Raw genomic sequence first — 16,739 nt, 5'->3', positions numbered from 1 at the left:
TCCTGATAGCTAGGGGGAAAAAAACGTTTGTTAAGCGTTTAGTCTTAGTGGATGGTGACCTTTAGCGCCTCCCTGAGGGAAGGAGCTGGAAGAGGTGATGAGCAGGATGTGAGGGGTCGGAGATGATCTTCTTTGCTGGCTTTACAGTCCGGTTAGTAAGTAGAGATTCAAGTGAGAGGAGTGGGTTGTCTATGATTTTGGATGCCTTGTTGACAATCCGCTGCAGTTTTTTCCACGTTTGACTGTCCGTGCCACCGTACCATACTGTAATACTGTAATACTATAATACTGTACTAGAAGATGTTATGATGGAACAGAACCAGCAGCTGATGTTTGAGCCGGTATTTTTTAAGCTGCCTAAGAAAGTAAAGTCATTGCTGAGCTTTTGCAATGATGTGTTCTGTGTTAATTTTCCACTTCAGGTTGTTGCTGATGTATGTTCCAAGGAATTTAAAAGAGTCGGTGATGGTGATGGGGTCTCCGTTCATTTGTATGGGTGTCTTAGGATTCGGCATGCATCGGAAGTCAATAATGAGTTCTTGGGTTTTGGCTGTATTAAGCAGAAGGTTGTTGTTTGTGCACCAAGTGACAGCTTGGTCTACTTCAGTGCAGTACTGGGTTTCATCGTTGTTGGAGATGAGGCCTACAATGGTTGTGTCGTCTGCATATTTTATTATTTTCACAGAGCTATCCGTGGATATAAAGTGGGTGGTGTAAAGCGAGAAGAGACAGGGGGAGAGAACACAGCCCTGAGGAGCACCTGTGTCGAGGGTAAAAGGGTGTGAGGTTAGGTTATTAACCTTCACCCTCTGTGGCCTGTTCCACAGGAAGCTCCGAATCCAGTGGCATATGGCTGGGCCAATGTTCATATCCAAGAGTATGGTAAAGAGTTTGAGTGGGCTGGTGGAGCTGAAGGTGGAACTAAAGTCTGTGAATGTGTGCATAGGTTTTTGGTGATTCCAGGTGTTGCAGGGCATGGTGCAGGGCTAGAAGAGACGAGAAGAACAAAAAAACGAGAGAAAAGGAAGAAACCTGTGTGTGTGTGTGTGTGTGTGTGTGTGTGTGTGTGTGTGTGTGTGTGTGTGTGTGTGTGTGTGTGTGTGTGTGTGTGTGTGTGTGTGTGTAACCCAGCACCAACTTCCCTGGCTTGGTCCCGTCATCAGGATGCTGAAGGAGCGCTTACCACGTCAAGTGCTGTATGGCCAGCTACATCTTCGCCGCTGCTTAGCAGGGGGCCAAAAAAAAAAAGTACAAAGACCAACTGAAGACCCTCATGAAAAAATTGCGGCCTGAACCCGAGCCAGCTGGAGGACACTGGAGGACCCAATGCTCCATCTAGCGGCAGCTCTGTCAACTAGGGGTGCGAAAGCTCGAGGAGGACCGAGGTGATCGATGGACCAGGAGACGTCTAAAGAGACATGAAGCCAGTACCACACCTACACCCCCAGTCGGTGCTCTCACCTGTTCTGTCTGTGGCGGACAGTGAGGATCGTGGATTGGGCTTCACAGCCACAAGAAGACTTACAAGCAACAAAGGCAGGATTGTCATCATCGGACATGATGGACAACCTTAAGTAAAGTAAGTGTGTGTGTGTGTGTGTGTGTGTGGGTATGCATGTGCATAGGTGTGTGGGTGGATGTGTAGCTGTGTGTGTGTGTGTGTAGCTGGATGTGTGTGTGTGTGGGGGGGGCATGTTTGTGTCGGTGTGTGGACGGGGTGCTCACTTAGATTGTGACATCGACAATATGTGTATCTGCTGTGTTGCAGCTTGTCTTCTGCTCTCCCAGTAGGATGGCTAGTTTGTCTTCTCCTCTCAGTAGATGGCTAGTTTGACTTCACCTCTCCCAGTAGGATGGCTAGTTTGTCTTCTGCTCTTCCAGTAGGCTGGCTAGTTTGACTTCACCTCTCCCAGTAGGATGGCTAGTTTGTCTTCACCTCTCCCAGTAGGATGGCTAGTTTGTCTCCTCTCCCAGTAGGATGGCTAGTTTGACTTCACCTCTCCCAGTAGGATGGCTAGTTTGTCTTCTGCTCTTCAAGTAGGATGGCTAGTTTGACTTCACCTCCCCCAGTAGGATGGCTAGTTTGTCTTCTGCTCTCCCAGTAGGATGGCTAGTTTGTCTTCTCCTCTCCCAGTAGGATGGCTAGTTTGTCTTCTGCTCTCACAGTAGGATGGCTAGTTTGTCTTCTGCTATCCCAGTAGGATGGCTAGTTTGTCTTCTCCTCTCCAAGTAGGATGGCTAGTTTGTCTTCTCCTCTCCCAGTGGGATGGCTAGTTTGTCTTCTCTCCCAGTAGGATGGCTAGTTTGTCTTCTCCTCTCCCAGTTGGATGGCTAGTTTGTCTTCTCCTCTCCCAGTTGGATGGCTAGTTTGTCTTCTCCTTTCCCAGTGGGATGGCTAGTTTGTCTTCTCCTCTCACAGTTGGATGGCTAGTTTGTCTTCTGCTATCCCAGTAGGATGGTTAGTTTGTCTTCTCCTCTCCCAGTAGGATGGCTAGTTTGTCTTCTCCTCTCCCAGTTGGATGGCTAGTTTGTCTTCTCCTCTCCCAGTAGGATGGCTAGTTTGTCTTCTCCTCTCCCAGTAGGATGGCTAGTTTGTCTTCTCCTCCCCCAGTAGGATGGCTAGTTTGTCTTCTCCTCTCCCAGTTGGATGGCTAGTTTGTCTTCTCCTCTCCCAGTGGGATGGCTAGTTTGTCTTCTCCTCTCCCAGTGGGATGGCTAGTTTGTCTTCTCCTCTCCCAGTAGGATGGCTAGTTTGTCTTCTCCTCTCCCGGTGGGATGGCTAGTTTGTCTTCTCCTCTCCCGGTGGGATGGCTAGTTTGTCTTCTCCTCTCCCGGTAGGATGGCTAGTTTGTCTTCTCCTTTCCCGGTAGGATGGCTAGTTTGTCTTCTCCTCTCCCGGTAGGATGGCTAGTTTGTCTTCTCCTCTCCCGGTAGGATGGCTAGTTTGTCTTCTCCTCTCCCGGTAGGATGGCTAGTTTGTCTTCTCCTCTCCCAGTAGGATGGCTAGTTTGTCTTCTCCTCTCCCAGTAGGATGGCTAGTTTGTCTTCTCCTCTCCCAGTTGGATGGCTAGTTTGTCTTCTCCTCTCCCAGTAGGATGGCTAGTTTGTCTTCTCCTCTCCCAGTTGGATGGCTAGTTTGTCTTCTCCTCTCCCAGTAGGATGGCTAGTTTGTCTTCTCCTCTCCCAGTTGGATGGCTAGTTTGTCTTCTCCTCTCCCAGTAGGATTGCTAGTTTGTCTTCTCCTCTCCCAGTGGGATGGCTAGTTTGTCTTCTCCTCTCCCAGTAGGATGGCTAGTTTGTCTTCTCCTCTCCCAGTGGGATGGCTAGTTTGCTGATGTCAGGGAGGCTTCTGAAGTTTGGGTGGATGTTTTCTGTGTTTGGGTAGTAATGATTTCTAATGTGGTTCTACTTAGTACAGGTGATGATTGAGTGCAGCCCTGTCTCCACCTCTCCCATGTCGCAGTGTGAGCACAGCCTGTCTTCCGCCGGCAGCCATGTTTGTCTGTGTCGGCCTTTTTCTACGGCCAGGCCGTGCTCACTGAGTCTGTACTTCGTCAAGGTGGTTCTCAGTTTGGTATTGGTCCCGGTGTGCAGATATTCTGCCACAGTGTACTGTCTTTTAGGGCCAGACAGCATTGCATTTTATATTGGTTTGTAGTTTGTGTGTGCCAATAAGTAATATAATTTAGTTTTTTTAGTTATAATTTGATGGATTCTGATATTCTGGTCCAGAGGCTGTGAAGTGTTAGTGTAAATAACATTTAAGTGAGTTATATTATTGTTTTAGTAAGTGCTATTTTTTGTGCTCGGGCATATTTGTTTATGATAGCTTTTGATTTCTTAAAATGCTCTTTTATTTTGAAGTTCGATTATACTGCCTGATGCTCATGCGCAGTTGTTGTGTCAAGCCGGAATGAGGAGACAGGAAGTAGAAAAACGCGGAAAAAAGGTTTGCAAATGCCGGCAGACGAAAGTACTCACAGTCAAAGTGTCGGAGGTCTGGCGAAAGAGTGTATTTAAGCTTGTTTAGCACCTGGCTGATAGGGGCAGAAGGTTAGTGGATTTGTGTTTGATTTCGGCTGTTTTGATCGAAGTGTATGTTTCGTCTTTTGAAGTACGATACCGATAAGTTGTTTTGTGTGTTCGGCTTTTCCGGTCCCGTTAAAAACAAACGGCAATGCAGTTTAATTTGAATTACTGCTCTAAACAATGTAGCGAACTGCCTGTGTTTGAACATAATTTATAAGGTCTTCAGGACATCTTTATTTGTACAATCATATTGTAACGATCAACATCGCTAACTGCTCGACTAAAGGGTCCGACCCCTTAGCCGAGGGCTAACGTGTCGACTGATTCGTGTACGTTACACTACCCCCCCCCCTAACCCTTCGGGAAGGGCGTCCCCGGCCGGACCGTCACAGCCGGGGCGCGAACTCGTGTATCCCGCACCATGGGCGACCACGTTAACCGCTCGACCGTCCCGGCTGCGGCGGTTCCTGCGGCTGCCCCCGAATTCTCGACAATACTGTGTGTGTATATATAGTATATATATATATACTGTGTGTGTGTGTGTGTGTGTGTGTGTGTGTGTGTGTATATATATAACTGTAATATGGCCAAGTTGATATGTTTGTGTGGGTGTGTGTGTGTGTGTGTGTGTGTGTGTGTGTGTGTGTGTGTGTGTGTGTGTGTGTGTGTGTGTGTGTGTATAACTAATATGGCCAAGTTGATATGTTTGTGTGGGTGTATGTGTGGGTCTGTGTGTTTGTGAGGGGTCTGTGTGTTTGTGTGTGAGAACGCTGTCCACATTCAGTCATCATCATCATCATCATCATTATAATGTCTGGGTCTGATCGCTGCTGCTGTTGCTATCATGTGGCAGAGTAACACACACGCACAGACACACACAGACACACACACACACACACACATACATACGCACGCGCACACACACACATACGCGCACACACCCACATTCTCAGACACACACACAGACACTCACAAGTGCTCACACACATATACACACACACCCACAAACTCGCAGTTGCGCACACATATGCAAATCTAACAGACACACTTCCAGCTTATAAAAACAACATGATGATGATGATGATGACTATAATAATATCATGAAGAAGATTTATTAGTAGAAAATTGCATCACACGTCTGTCAAATCACCAACACACAACACAAAACAAAACAACACAACAAAGCAACACAACACACAAAATAATGCAACAAAACAACACAACACATCAAAGCAACACAACACACAACCAAATAAAACAAACAAAATACAACATAGCAAAACAACACAACACAATGCAACACACCAACACACACAAAATAAAACAAAACACAACAAAGCAAAAAAAAAAAACAACACACCAGCACACAACACAACAAAACAAAGCAAAACACTACAGCAAAACGGAACACAAAACAACACAACACACCAACACACAACACAAAATAAAACTAAAATCAACACAACAAAACACCACAACATAGCAAAAAAACAAAACGACACAACACAGCAAAACAACACAACACAACGCAGCAAAACAATACCACAACACAACAAAACAACACAACACAGCAAAAAACACAACACAGGAAAAAAACAACACAACACAGCAACACAATACAACACAGCACAACACAGCAAAATACACAAAACAACACAAGTGCATTCATACTGTCACGCATGCTTACTTACACAGCTACTCACATAATCATATCACACTTTACATGTAGTTCTCATGTACTCATCATGTAGTTCTCATGTGGTTCTCATGTACTCTTGTACTTCTCGTGTACTCATGTACTTCTCATATAGTTCTCATGTGCTCATCATGTAGTTCTCATGTAGTTCTCATGTGCTCATCATGTAGTTCTCATGTAGTTCTCATGTACTCATCATGTACTTCTCGTGTACTCCTCATGTATTTCTCATGTAGTTCTCATGTGCTCATAATGTAGTTCTCATGGAGTTCTCATGTACTCATCATGTGGTTCTCATGTAGTTCTCATGTACTCATCATGAGGTTCTCATGTAGCGAGTCCATCTTCTCTGCATCATCATCATCATAACGCCCATCATTCTGCTCTGCAACTGGAGTCCACTGATGCTATGTTTATACACTGGATTTCAACTTTGTGTGTGTGTGTGTGTGTGTGTGTGTGTGTGTGGTGAGGAAGACTTGTCGGGGTAGGGTGTGTGTGTGTGTTTGCACACAAAAGGAGGATGAAGAACTCTATGGCTTAAAGGCTAAGTGCACAGGAGGTGTTATCTAACAAGTTTATTGATGTTCTTCTCTTATACTTGTACTAAAGGAGACCAGTCCAGTCCAGAACAGACCAAACTTGACTAAACAGAATTAGACCAGGCCAGACCAGACCAGGTTAGACTAGAATATACAGTATTATTCTGCACCAGACTACACCAGGCTAGGCTAGAATACACCGGACTAGACTACACTGTTCATTACCTGACTACGCTGCTAAACAAGACCTACCAGGTGAGGTAAGAGTAACAACACGGTGCTGTGTCCCTGCAGGGCTTCCTGAGGTGGTCCTGCCCTTCAGCCACCTGAGGACCAACCTGTGTAGGTGGTGTGAGGTGTCCACCCCGCTGTGTGAGGACAGTGTCTGCTACAGTAACTGCTCCCTGTCCTCCTTCTGCGATGCGTCTGAGGAGATCTGCGTTGCTATATGGTGAGGAAGACTTGTCGGGGTAGGGTGTGTGTGTGTGTTTGTTTGTGTGCCTGTGTGTGTGTGTGTGTGGGTTTATGTTTGTGTTTATGAGGGAACCCTGTTTGTCTTGCTGGGCTTAGACGTCAACATGTAGGATAAAACACGTGACTGTATAGGATAAAACACGTGAACATGTAGGATAAAACACATGAATGTGTAGGATAAAACACGTGAATGTGTAGGATAAAACTTGTGAACGTGTAGGATAATACACATGAACATGTAGGATAAAACACGGGAACGTGTAGGATAAAACACATGAACGTGTAGGATTAAACACGTAAACGTGTAAGATAAAACACGTGAATGTGGAGGATAAAACTTGTGAACGTGTAGCATAAAACCCTTGAACGTGTAGGATAAAACTTATGAACGTGTAGGATAAAACTCAGGAACGTGTAGGATAAAACTTGTGAACGTGTAGGATAAAACTTGTGAACGTGTAGGATAAAACACGTGAACATGTTGGATAAAACACATGAACATGTAAGATTAAACACGTGAACGTGTAAGATAAAACACATGTATGTGAAGGATAAAACTTGTGAACGTGTAGCATAAAACACGTGAACGTGGAGGATAAAACACATGAATGTGTAGGATAAAACAGGAACGTGTAGCATAAAACAGGAATGTGTAGGATAAAACACTTGAACGTTTAGGGTTAAACTTGTGAATGTGTAGGATAAAATGTGTAGTATAAAACACGTGAACGTTTACGTGTAGGATAAAATGTGTAGGATGAAACTCGGGAATGTGTAGGATAAAACACATGAACATGTAGGATAAAACGTGAATGTGTATGAAAAAAACACTTGAACGTGTAGGATAAAACACGTCAATGTGTAGGATAAATGTGTAGGATAAAACATGTGATCATGTAGGATAAAACACGTGAACATGTATGATAAAACACTTGAACGTTTAGGGTATAACTTGTGAACGTGTAGGATAAAATGTGTAGGATAAAACACATGAACGTGTAGGATAAAACACTTGAACTTGTAGGATAAAACACGTCAACATGTAGGATAAAATGTGTAGGATAAAACACGTGAATGTGTAGGATAAAACTTGTGAACGTGTAGGATAATACACATGAACATGTAGGATAAAACACGTGAACGTGTTGGATAAAACACATGAATGTGTAAGATTAAACACGTGAACGTGTAAGATAAAACACGTGAATGTGGAGGATAAAACCCTTGAACGTGTAGGATAAAACATGAACGTGTAGGATAAAACTTGTGAACGTGTAGGATAAAACACGTGAATGTGTAGGATAAAACCCTTGAACGCGTAGGATAAAACATGAACGTGTAGGATAAAACTTGTGAACGTGTAGGATAAAACTTGTGAGCGTGTAGGATAAAACATGAACGTGTAGGATAAAACTTGTGAACGTGTAAGATAAAAATCATGAACGTGTAGGATAAAATACGTGAACGTGTAGGATAAAACAGGAACGTGTAGGATAAAACACATGAACGAGTAGGATAAAACACATGAACATGTAGGATAAAGCATGTGAACATGTAGGATAAAACATGAACGTGTAGGATAAAACTTGTGAAAGTGTAGGATAAAACTTGTGAACGTGTAGGATAAAACAGGAACGTGTATGATAAAATACTTGAACGTTTAGGGTATAACTTGTCAACATGTAGGATAAAATGTGTAGGATAAAACGTGAACATGTAGGATGAAACACATGAACATGTAGGATAAAACACGTGAACGTGTATGATAAAATACTTGAACGTTTAGGGTATAACTTGTGAACATGTAGGATAAAATGTGTAGGATAAAACACATGAACGTGTAGGATAAAACACTTGAACTTGTAGGATAAAACACGTCAACGTGTAGGATAAAATGTGTAGAACAAAACACGTGAACGTGTAGGATAAAACACTTGAAAGTGTAGGATAAAACACGTCAACGTGTAGGATAAAATGTGTAGGATAAAACATGGGAACGTGTAGGATAAAACTCGGGAACATTTAGGATAAAACACGTGACGGTGTAGGATAATACACTTGAACGTGTAGGATAAAACACATCAACGTGTAGGATAAAATTTGTAGGATAAAACTCGGGAACATGTAGGATAAAGTACGTGAACATGTAGGATAAAACAGTTGAACGTGTAGGATAAAACACGTGAACATGTATGATAAAACACTTGAACGTTTAGGGTATAACTTGTGAACGTGTAGGATAAAATGTGTAGGATAAAACACATGAACGTGTAGGATAAAACACTTGACCTTGTAGGATAAAACACGTCAACATGTAGGATAAAATGTGTAGGATAAAACATGTGAATGTGTAGGATAAAACTTGTGAACGTATAGGATAATACACATGAACATGTAGGATAAAACACGTGAACGTGTTGGATAAAACACATGAATGTGTAAGATTAAACACGTGAACGTGTAAGATAAAACACGTGAATGTGTAGGATAAAACCCTTGAACGTGTAGGATAAAACATGAACGTGTAGGATAAAACTTGTGAACGTGTAGGATAAAACACGTGAACGTTTAGGGTATAACTTGTGAACGTGTAGGATAAAATGTGTAGGATAAAACACATGAACGTGTAGGATAAAACACTTGAACTTGTAGGATAAAACACGTCAACATGTAGGATAAAATGTGCAGGATAAAACATGTGAATGTGTAGACTAAAACTTGTGAACGTGTAGGATAATACACATGAACATGTAGGATAAAACACGGGAACGTGTAGGATAAAACACATGAACGTGTAGGATTAAACACGTGAACATGTAAGATAAAACACGTGAATGTGGAGGATAAAACTTGTGAACGTGTAGCATAAAACACATGAACGTGTAGGATAAAACACGTGAATGTGTAGGATAAAACCCTTGAACGTGTAGGATAAAACTTAAGAACGTGTAGGATAAAACTCAGGAACGTGTAGGATAAAACTTGTGAACGTGTAGGATAAAACTTGTGAACGTGTAGGATAAAACACGTGAACGTGTTGGATAAAACACATGAACGTGTAAGATTAAACACGTGAACGTGTAAGATAAAACACATGTATGTGAAGGATAAAACTTGTGAACGTGTAGCATAAAACACGTGAACGTTTAGGGTTAAACTTGTGAACGTGTAGGATAAAATGTGTAGTATAAAACACGTGAACGTTGACGTGTAGGCTAAAATGTGTAGGATGAAACTCGGGAACGTGTAGGATAAAACACATGAACATGTAGGATAAAACATGTGAATGTGTATGAAAAAAACACTTGAACGTGTAGGATAAAACACGTCAATGTGTAGGATAAATGTGTAGGATAAAACATGTGATCATGTAGGATAAAACACGTGAACATGTATGATAAAACACTTGAACGTTTAGGGTATAACTTGTGAACGTGTAGGATAAAATGTGTAGGATAAAACACATGAACGTGTAGGATAAAACACTTGAACTTGTAGGATAAAACACGTCAACATGTAGGATAAAATGTGTAGGATAAAACACGTGAATATGTAGGATAAAACTTGTGAACGTGTAGGATAATACACATGAACATGTAGGATAAAACACGTGAACGTGTTGGATAAAACACATGAATGTGTAAGATTAAACACGTGAACGTGTAAGATAAAACACGTGAATGTGTAGGATAAAACCCTTGAACGTGTAGGATAAAACATGAACGTGTAGGATAAAACTTGTGAACGTGTAGGATAAAATACGTGAATGTGTAGGATAAAACACGTGAATGTGTAGGATAAAACCCTTGAACGTGTAGGATAAAACGTGAACGTGTAGGATAAAACTTGTGAAAGTGTAGGATAAAACTTGTGAATGTGTAGGATAAAACATGAACGTGTAGGATAAAACTTGTGAACGTGTAAGATAAAAATCATGAACGTGTAGGATAAAATACGTGAACATGTAGGATAAAACAGGAATGTGTAGGATAAAACACATGAACGAGTAGGATAAAACACATGAGCATATAGGATAAAGCATGTGAACGTGCAGGATAAAACTTGTGAAAGTGTAGGATAAAACTTGTGAACGTGTAGGATAAAATACGTGAACGTGTAGGATAAAACAGGAACGTGTATGATAAAATACTTGAACGTTTAGGGTATAACTTGTGAACATGTAGGATAAAATGTGTAGGATAAAACATGTGAACGTGTAGGATAAAACCCGGGAACATTTAGGATAAAACACGTGACCGTGTGGGATAATACACTTGAACGTGTAGGATAAAACACGGCAACGTGTAGGATAAAATTTGTAGGATAAAACTCGGGAACATGTAGGATAAAGCACGTGAACATGTAGAATAAAACAGTTGAACGTGTAGGATAAAGCACGTGAACATGTAGGATAAAACACGTAAATGTGTAGGTTAAAACACTTGAACATTTAGGGTAAAACGTGAACGTGTAGGATAAAATGTGTAGGATAAAACTCGGGAACATGTAGGATAAAGCACGTGAACATATAGGATAAAACACGTGAATGTGTAGGACAAAACACGTCAAATTGTAGGATAAAACACGTGAATGTGTAGGACAAAACACGTCAAATTGTAGGATAAAACACGTCAATGTGTAGGATAAAATGTGTAGGATAAAACTTGGGAACATGTAGGATAAAGCACGTGAACATGTAGGATAAAACCCGTGAATGTGTAGGTTAAAACACTTGAACGTGTAGGATAAAACACGGCAACGTGTAGGATAAAATGTGTAGGATAAAACGTGAACGTGTAGGTTAAAACACTTGAACGTGTAGGATAAAACACGTCAATGTGTAGGATAAGATGTGTAGGATAAAACATGTGAACGTGTAGGATAAAACACATGAACATGTAGGATATAACACGTGGCCGTGTAGGATAAAACACTTGAACGTGTAGGATAAAACTCGGGAAAACGTAGGATAAAGCCCGTGAACATGTAGGATAAAACACGTAAATGTGTAGGTTAAAACACTTGAACATTTAGGGTAAAACGTGAACGTGTAGGATAAAATGTGTAGGATAAAACTCGGGAACATGTAGGATAAAGCACGTGAACATGTAGGATAAAACACGTGAATGTGTAGGACAAAACACGTCAACGTGTAGGATAAAACATGTCAATGTGTAGGATAAAATGTGTAGGATAAAACTCGGGAACATGTAGGATAAAGCACGTGAACATGTAGGATAAAACACGTGAATGTGTAGGTTAAAACACTTGAACGTTTAGGATAAAACACGGCGACGTGTAGGATAAAATGTGTAGGATAAAACGTGAACGTGTAGGTTAAAACACTTGAACGTGTAGGATAAAATGTGTAGGATAAAACATGTGAAGGTGTAGGATAAAACACATGAACATGTAGGATAAAACACGTGACCGTATAGGATAAAACACTTGAACGTGTAGGATAAAACTCGGGAACATGTAGGATAAAGCACGTGAACATGTAGGATAAAACACGTGAATGTGTAGGATAAAACACGTGAACGTGTAGGATTAAAGAAACATTCCTGTCCCCATGACTGAGGGTCATTTGTGGCGGGCCGTGGTTCCTGTACAGCGTTGGCACAGGGTTTGGATTTCATGCCTCTGTTCTCGTCTCGTTTCCTGTCAGCTCCGGGCTGCCCCACCCCCCCCCACTGCTGCAGGAAGCTGTGGCAGAAAGTGTTAGCTGATAAGGGTGAACTGATAAGGGCAGAGGAAAGGGCAGGAACCTGCTCATTAAAGTAGGTCAAAGGTGACAAGGGGGTCATGTGGGAAGCTTGTTTTGGTCCTGTTCCACCATGGAGTTGCCAGTTCAAGTATTGGTCAGATTCTGGAGTTGGATACTCTAGCTTCCTCACTGTGCTTCAGCCCGGTGGCCGTACCTGGGTGTGTGTTTGCGTGTATGTATGTGTGTGTGTGTGTGTGTGTGTGTGTGTGTGTATATGTGTGTTTGCGTTTTTTTCTGAAACCATCAGTGGTGTTATAAGTGCTCAACTAACAAGGAGCAGTATATCACCACAGATGCAGGAGAAAGGTTTTAATGGATAGCAGTACAGGCCTGTTTCATGTGTCCTGCACTCATCAGCTGCTGATCTGCTCATCATCAGCAGCTGATGAGTGCAGGACGTATGTATGTGTGTGTATGCATGTGTGTGTTTGTGTATGTAGGTATTTGTATGTATGTGTGTGTGTTTGTGTGTATGTGTGTGTAGGTATTTGTATGTGCGTGTGTTTGTGTGTATGTGTGTGTAGGTATTTGTATGTATGTGTGTATTTGTATGGATGTGTGTGTTTGTGTGTATGTGTGTGTAAGTATTTGTAGGTGCGTGTGTAGGTATTTTTATGTGTGTGTGTGTGTATGTGTGTGCAGGTATTTGTATGTATGTGTGTGTTTGTGTGTATGTGTGTATGTATTTGTATTTGTGTGTATGTGTGTGTAGGTATTTGTATGTGTGTAGGTATTTGTGATTACTTGTCGCCTTGTGTCTGTGTGAACAGTCTTTATAGGTGTGTTTGTTTGTGTGTGTGTGAAAAAATATGACCTACACTTATCTTTCCATCTATCTATCCATGTATATATACTATGTCTACCCCCTCCTACACACACACACACACACACACACACATATACACTAACTACAGGAGGAAGACCAATGAGACCATGACGGTCCAGACTATGTGTCACCATCCCGCTCTACCACTAGAGGGCGTAGACCCTGGCCTGCTCCTTAACGCAACCTCCAGGGAGTGTCTTATGGTCTCCCAGCCCACTGAGGAGGGGGCCATGTTGGTCTGTGGCTGTCAGGGGGAACATGAATGTAACGACAAACTCTTCTTTGACAAGGGACCCAATGGTGAGTAGAGGAATGAGTGGACATAGGAATGAGTGGACAGAGGAATGAGTGGACAGAGGGATCAGTGGACAGAGGAATGAGTGGACAGTGGAATGAGTGGACAGAGGAATGAGTGGACAGAGGGATCAGTGGACAGAGGAATGAGTGGACAGAGGTATCAGTGGACAGAGGAATGAGTGGACAGAGGGATCAGTGGACAGAGGAATGAATAGACAGTGGGGTCAGTGGACAGAGGAATGAATGGACAGAGGCATCAGTGGACAGAGGAATGAGTGGACAGAGGGATCAGTGGACAGAGGAATGAATGGACAGAGGGGTCAGTGGACAGAGGAATGAGTGGACAGAGGGATCAGTGGACAGAGGAATGAGTGGACAGAGGGATCAGTGGACAGAGGAATGAGTGGACAGAGGGATCAGTGGACAGAGGAATGAGTGGACAGAGGAATCAGTGGATTGGTGCATGGGCGTGGGGGAATGATTTTCAATATATTGACCAATCAATTGGCAAATGAATGAACAGGGTAAAAAGGATTATTATAGATTGCCATCATCCCAATAGCAGACTGTTTCAGCCTCTGTGGTCAGGCAGACGCCTCCTCAGCCACAAGGCCAACACAGAGAGACGGATTTTGTTTCCCCAGGTTATGAGGGTACTTAATACCAAATAACAACAATAACATAAATAACTTACATGTGTATACTATGTATACATACACTTTGCCAATGTCACCTTCCTCCATACAGATCCTGCACGTTGTTTTCTTATTTGCACACTTTTGTATTTACTGGTGTTGTTTTTACTTCTCTTATTTTTGTACAATTTCAGAGTTTACTAAAAAAGGCATATCACTGCTCATTGTACTTGAACGTGAAGCATATGGTGAAAAAACTTTTTGAATCCTTGACAGATGAATAGATGTGTGCATGTATGAATATATATAAACTAGTATATGTACAAAAGTATTGGGACACGCTTCTTAATCATTGAATTCAGGTGTCCATTCAGACCCATTGCCACAGGTGTATAAATCCAGCAGCTAGCCATGCAGTCTGCATTTACAAACATTTGTTAAAGAATGGGTCGTTCTGAAGAGCTCAGTGAATTCAAGCGTGGTACTGTCATAGGATGCCACCTTTGCAATAAGTCAGTTCGTGAAATTTCTTCCCTGCTGGATATTCCACAGTCAACTGTAAGTGGCATTATTGAAAAGTGGAAGCGTTTAGGAACAACAGCAACTCAGCCACCAAGTGGCAGACCACGTAAAGTCCCACAGCGGGGTCAACGAGTGCTGAGGAGCATAGTGTGTAAAAGTCGCCAACGCTCTGTTGACTCAATAACTGCAGAGTTCCAGACTTCCTCTGACATTAACATCAGCACAAAAACTGTGTGCCAGGAGCTTCAAGGAATGGGTTTCCATGGCCGAGCAGCTGCATGCAAGCCTTACATCACCAAGCACAATGCCAAGCGTTGGATGGAGTGGTGTAAAGCACGCTGCCACTGGACTCTGGAGCAGTGGAAACGAATCACACTTCTCTGTTTGGCAGTCCGATGGACGAGTCTGGGTTTGGCGGATGCCAGGAGAACGTTACCTGCCTGACTGCACTGTGCCAACTGTAAAGTTTGGTGGAGGAGGGATAATGGTATGGGGTTGTTTTTCAGGGGTTGGGCTAGGCCCCTTAGTTCTAGTGAAGGGAAATCTTAATACTTCAGCAGGGTTCGACATTAACCATGGCCCGATGGCCCGTGGGCATAAGAAGTTACTCTGTGGCCACCATATATCCCCAGTAGGTGGCTCCCTGTGGCCACCAAGTCAAGATTAATAAAAAAAAAAAAAAGTACCCACTGCCCTTCGCAAATGCAACGTCACAGTTCCACAAACATCCCGATTCATTCATGTCTTTTAATTCAACCTTCTACAAAAACCGCCAACAATAACTTAATTTTACTCGTCGCCAGCTAGCTGCTGATATGTCGGGGCTGCTGAAGTATGGGTTTACTAAGCCTAACGTTACTCAAGCTGCGAACACGATCCCTAAAGAAGAGCCAGAAACACAAAAGGCGGACTACGAAAAAACGGAACGGCAATGAAAATTTAGGACTCAATGGAAGCAAGAGTTTCAGTGGCTAGAATACGACACATGTAAGGACATAACGTACTGCGGTGTGCCACCAGTTTCCTCAACAAGCCAAGAAGTCTAGCTCATTTTTCATCAGAGACAATGCCTTCAGGAAACACCACATCACAATTATGGAAGAAGTGGACAACACTTAAGGTGCACAGTTGCACACCTTGCAGTTACATCGCCTGAAAATAAAATACACCCATAGGGAGACAAATACATTAATAGGAGGGTGGATAATGGGAGAAAATGATTAAAAATTTCAACATGGCATACTATTCTGTACGCAAGGCTCAGCGTTTTTGGTTTTTACCGATTTTCACCGAAAAATACCCAGATTTTTTTAAAAGGAGCAGATCGGTTTAAACTGATTTTCACCCAGATTTTATGTTTCCACGGATCCAAAAGTTGTTCCTTTTCGTGTGAGGTTATGTAACAGTGTCCTCTTGTGGTGAAATTCGGCAATGCTGGATGGCTTTGAAAAATAAAAACCGAAAATGTTGAGCCTTGTCTGTACGCAACGAAACCGCATTCAGTGCTTTCCCTGGGCTTATTGAACTCCATATCAAGAATGGCATGGACATGGTGCATGGATATGCAAACGACAAAGCCATAGCAAGGTGGGTTGGTTTAATAATAATCTAGTTAGCTAGCTAGCTGGTTAGCTTTATATGCTGCAAATTAACGTAGTGCTAATGCTACTAAGTAGAGCAGCTACCTAAAGTTATTGGACAAATAATGTAACGTTAGCTACTCTTCATCAGTAGTAGGCTATTGTTGGCTAGCTTGTGTAGCATATTTCCTGTTTGTATTGCAGCTAGTCGGTCATAGTTAACGGTGTTAACGTTGTTGTCAGCAACTTTACTGCTGTAGATTCATTCCCCACATCTACAACGACATCTGGGAACCAACACTGGAGAAGCTGTGCCAAGCCCGCTATATTTCGGTTCTTGCGGATTAGAATTCTACTGCTTTTTGTAATGT

The 16,739-nt window shown here is 42.4% G+C and overlaps 1 protein-coding gene across 2 annotated transcripts in view; it reads left to right on the top strand.

Annotated features, from left to right (window-relative positions):
- Nucleotides 1-16,739, top strand: part of tgfbr2l (transforming growth factor beta receptor-like) — a 68,248-nt gene that overhangs the window by 22,799 nt on the left and 28,710 nt on the right. Inside the window, exons 1-3 of one of the 2 annotated variants that reach the window (XM_056289561.1) lie at nt 1,503-1,579; nt 6,562-6,718; nt 13,423-13,634. In XM_056289561.1, the coding sequence (XP_056145536.1) occupies nt 13,442-13,634 (193 nt within the window). In that variant the 5' untranslated portion in view covers nt 1,503-1,579; nt 6,562-6,718; nt 13,423-13,441. Of the gene's footprint in view, nt 1-1,502; nt 1,580-6,561; nt 6,719-13,422; nt 13,635-16,739 lie in introns of those variants that run through there. The other variant, XM_056289560.1, reaches the window with a different exon arrangement.

The sequence above is a fragment of the Lampris incognitus genome, chromosome 11, assembly GCF_029633865.1.
Source record: "Lampris incognitus isolate fLamInc1 chromosome 11, fLamInc1.hap2, whole genome shotgun sequence".
Taxonomy (NCBI): Eukaryota; Metazoa; Chordata; class Actinopteri; order Lampriformes; family Lampridae; genus Lampris; species Lampris incognitus.
This window is presented reverse-complemented; position numbering and strand designations above follow the sequence as displayed.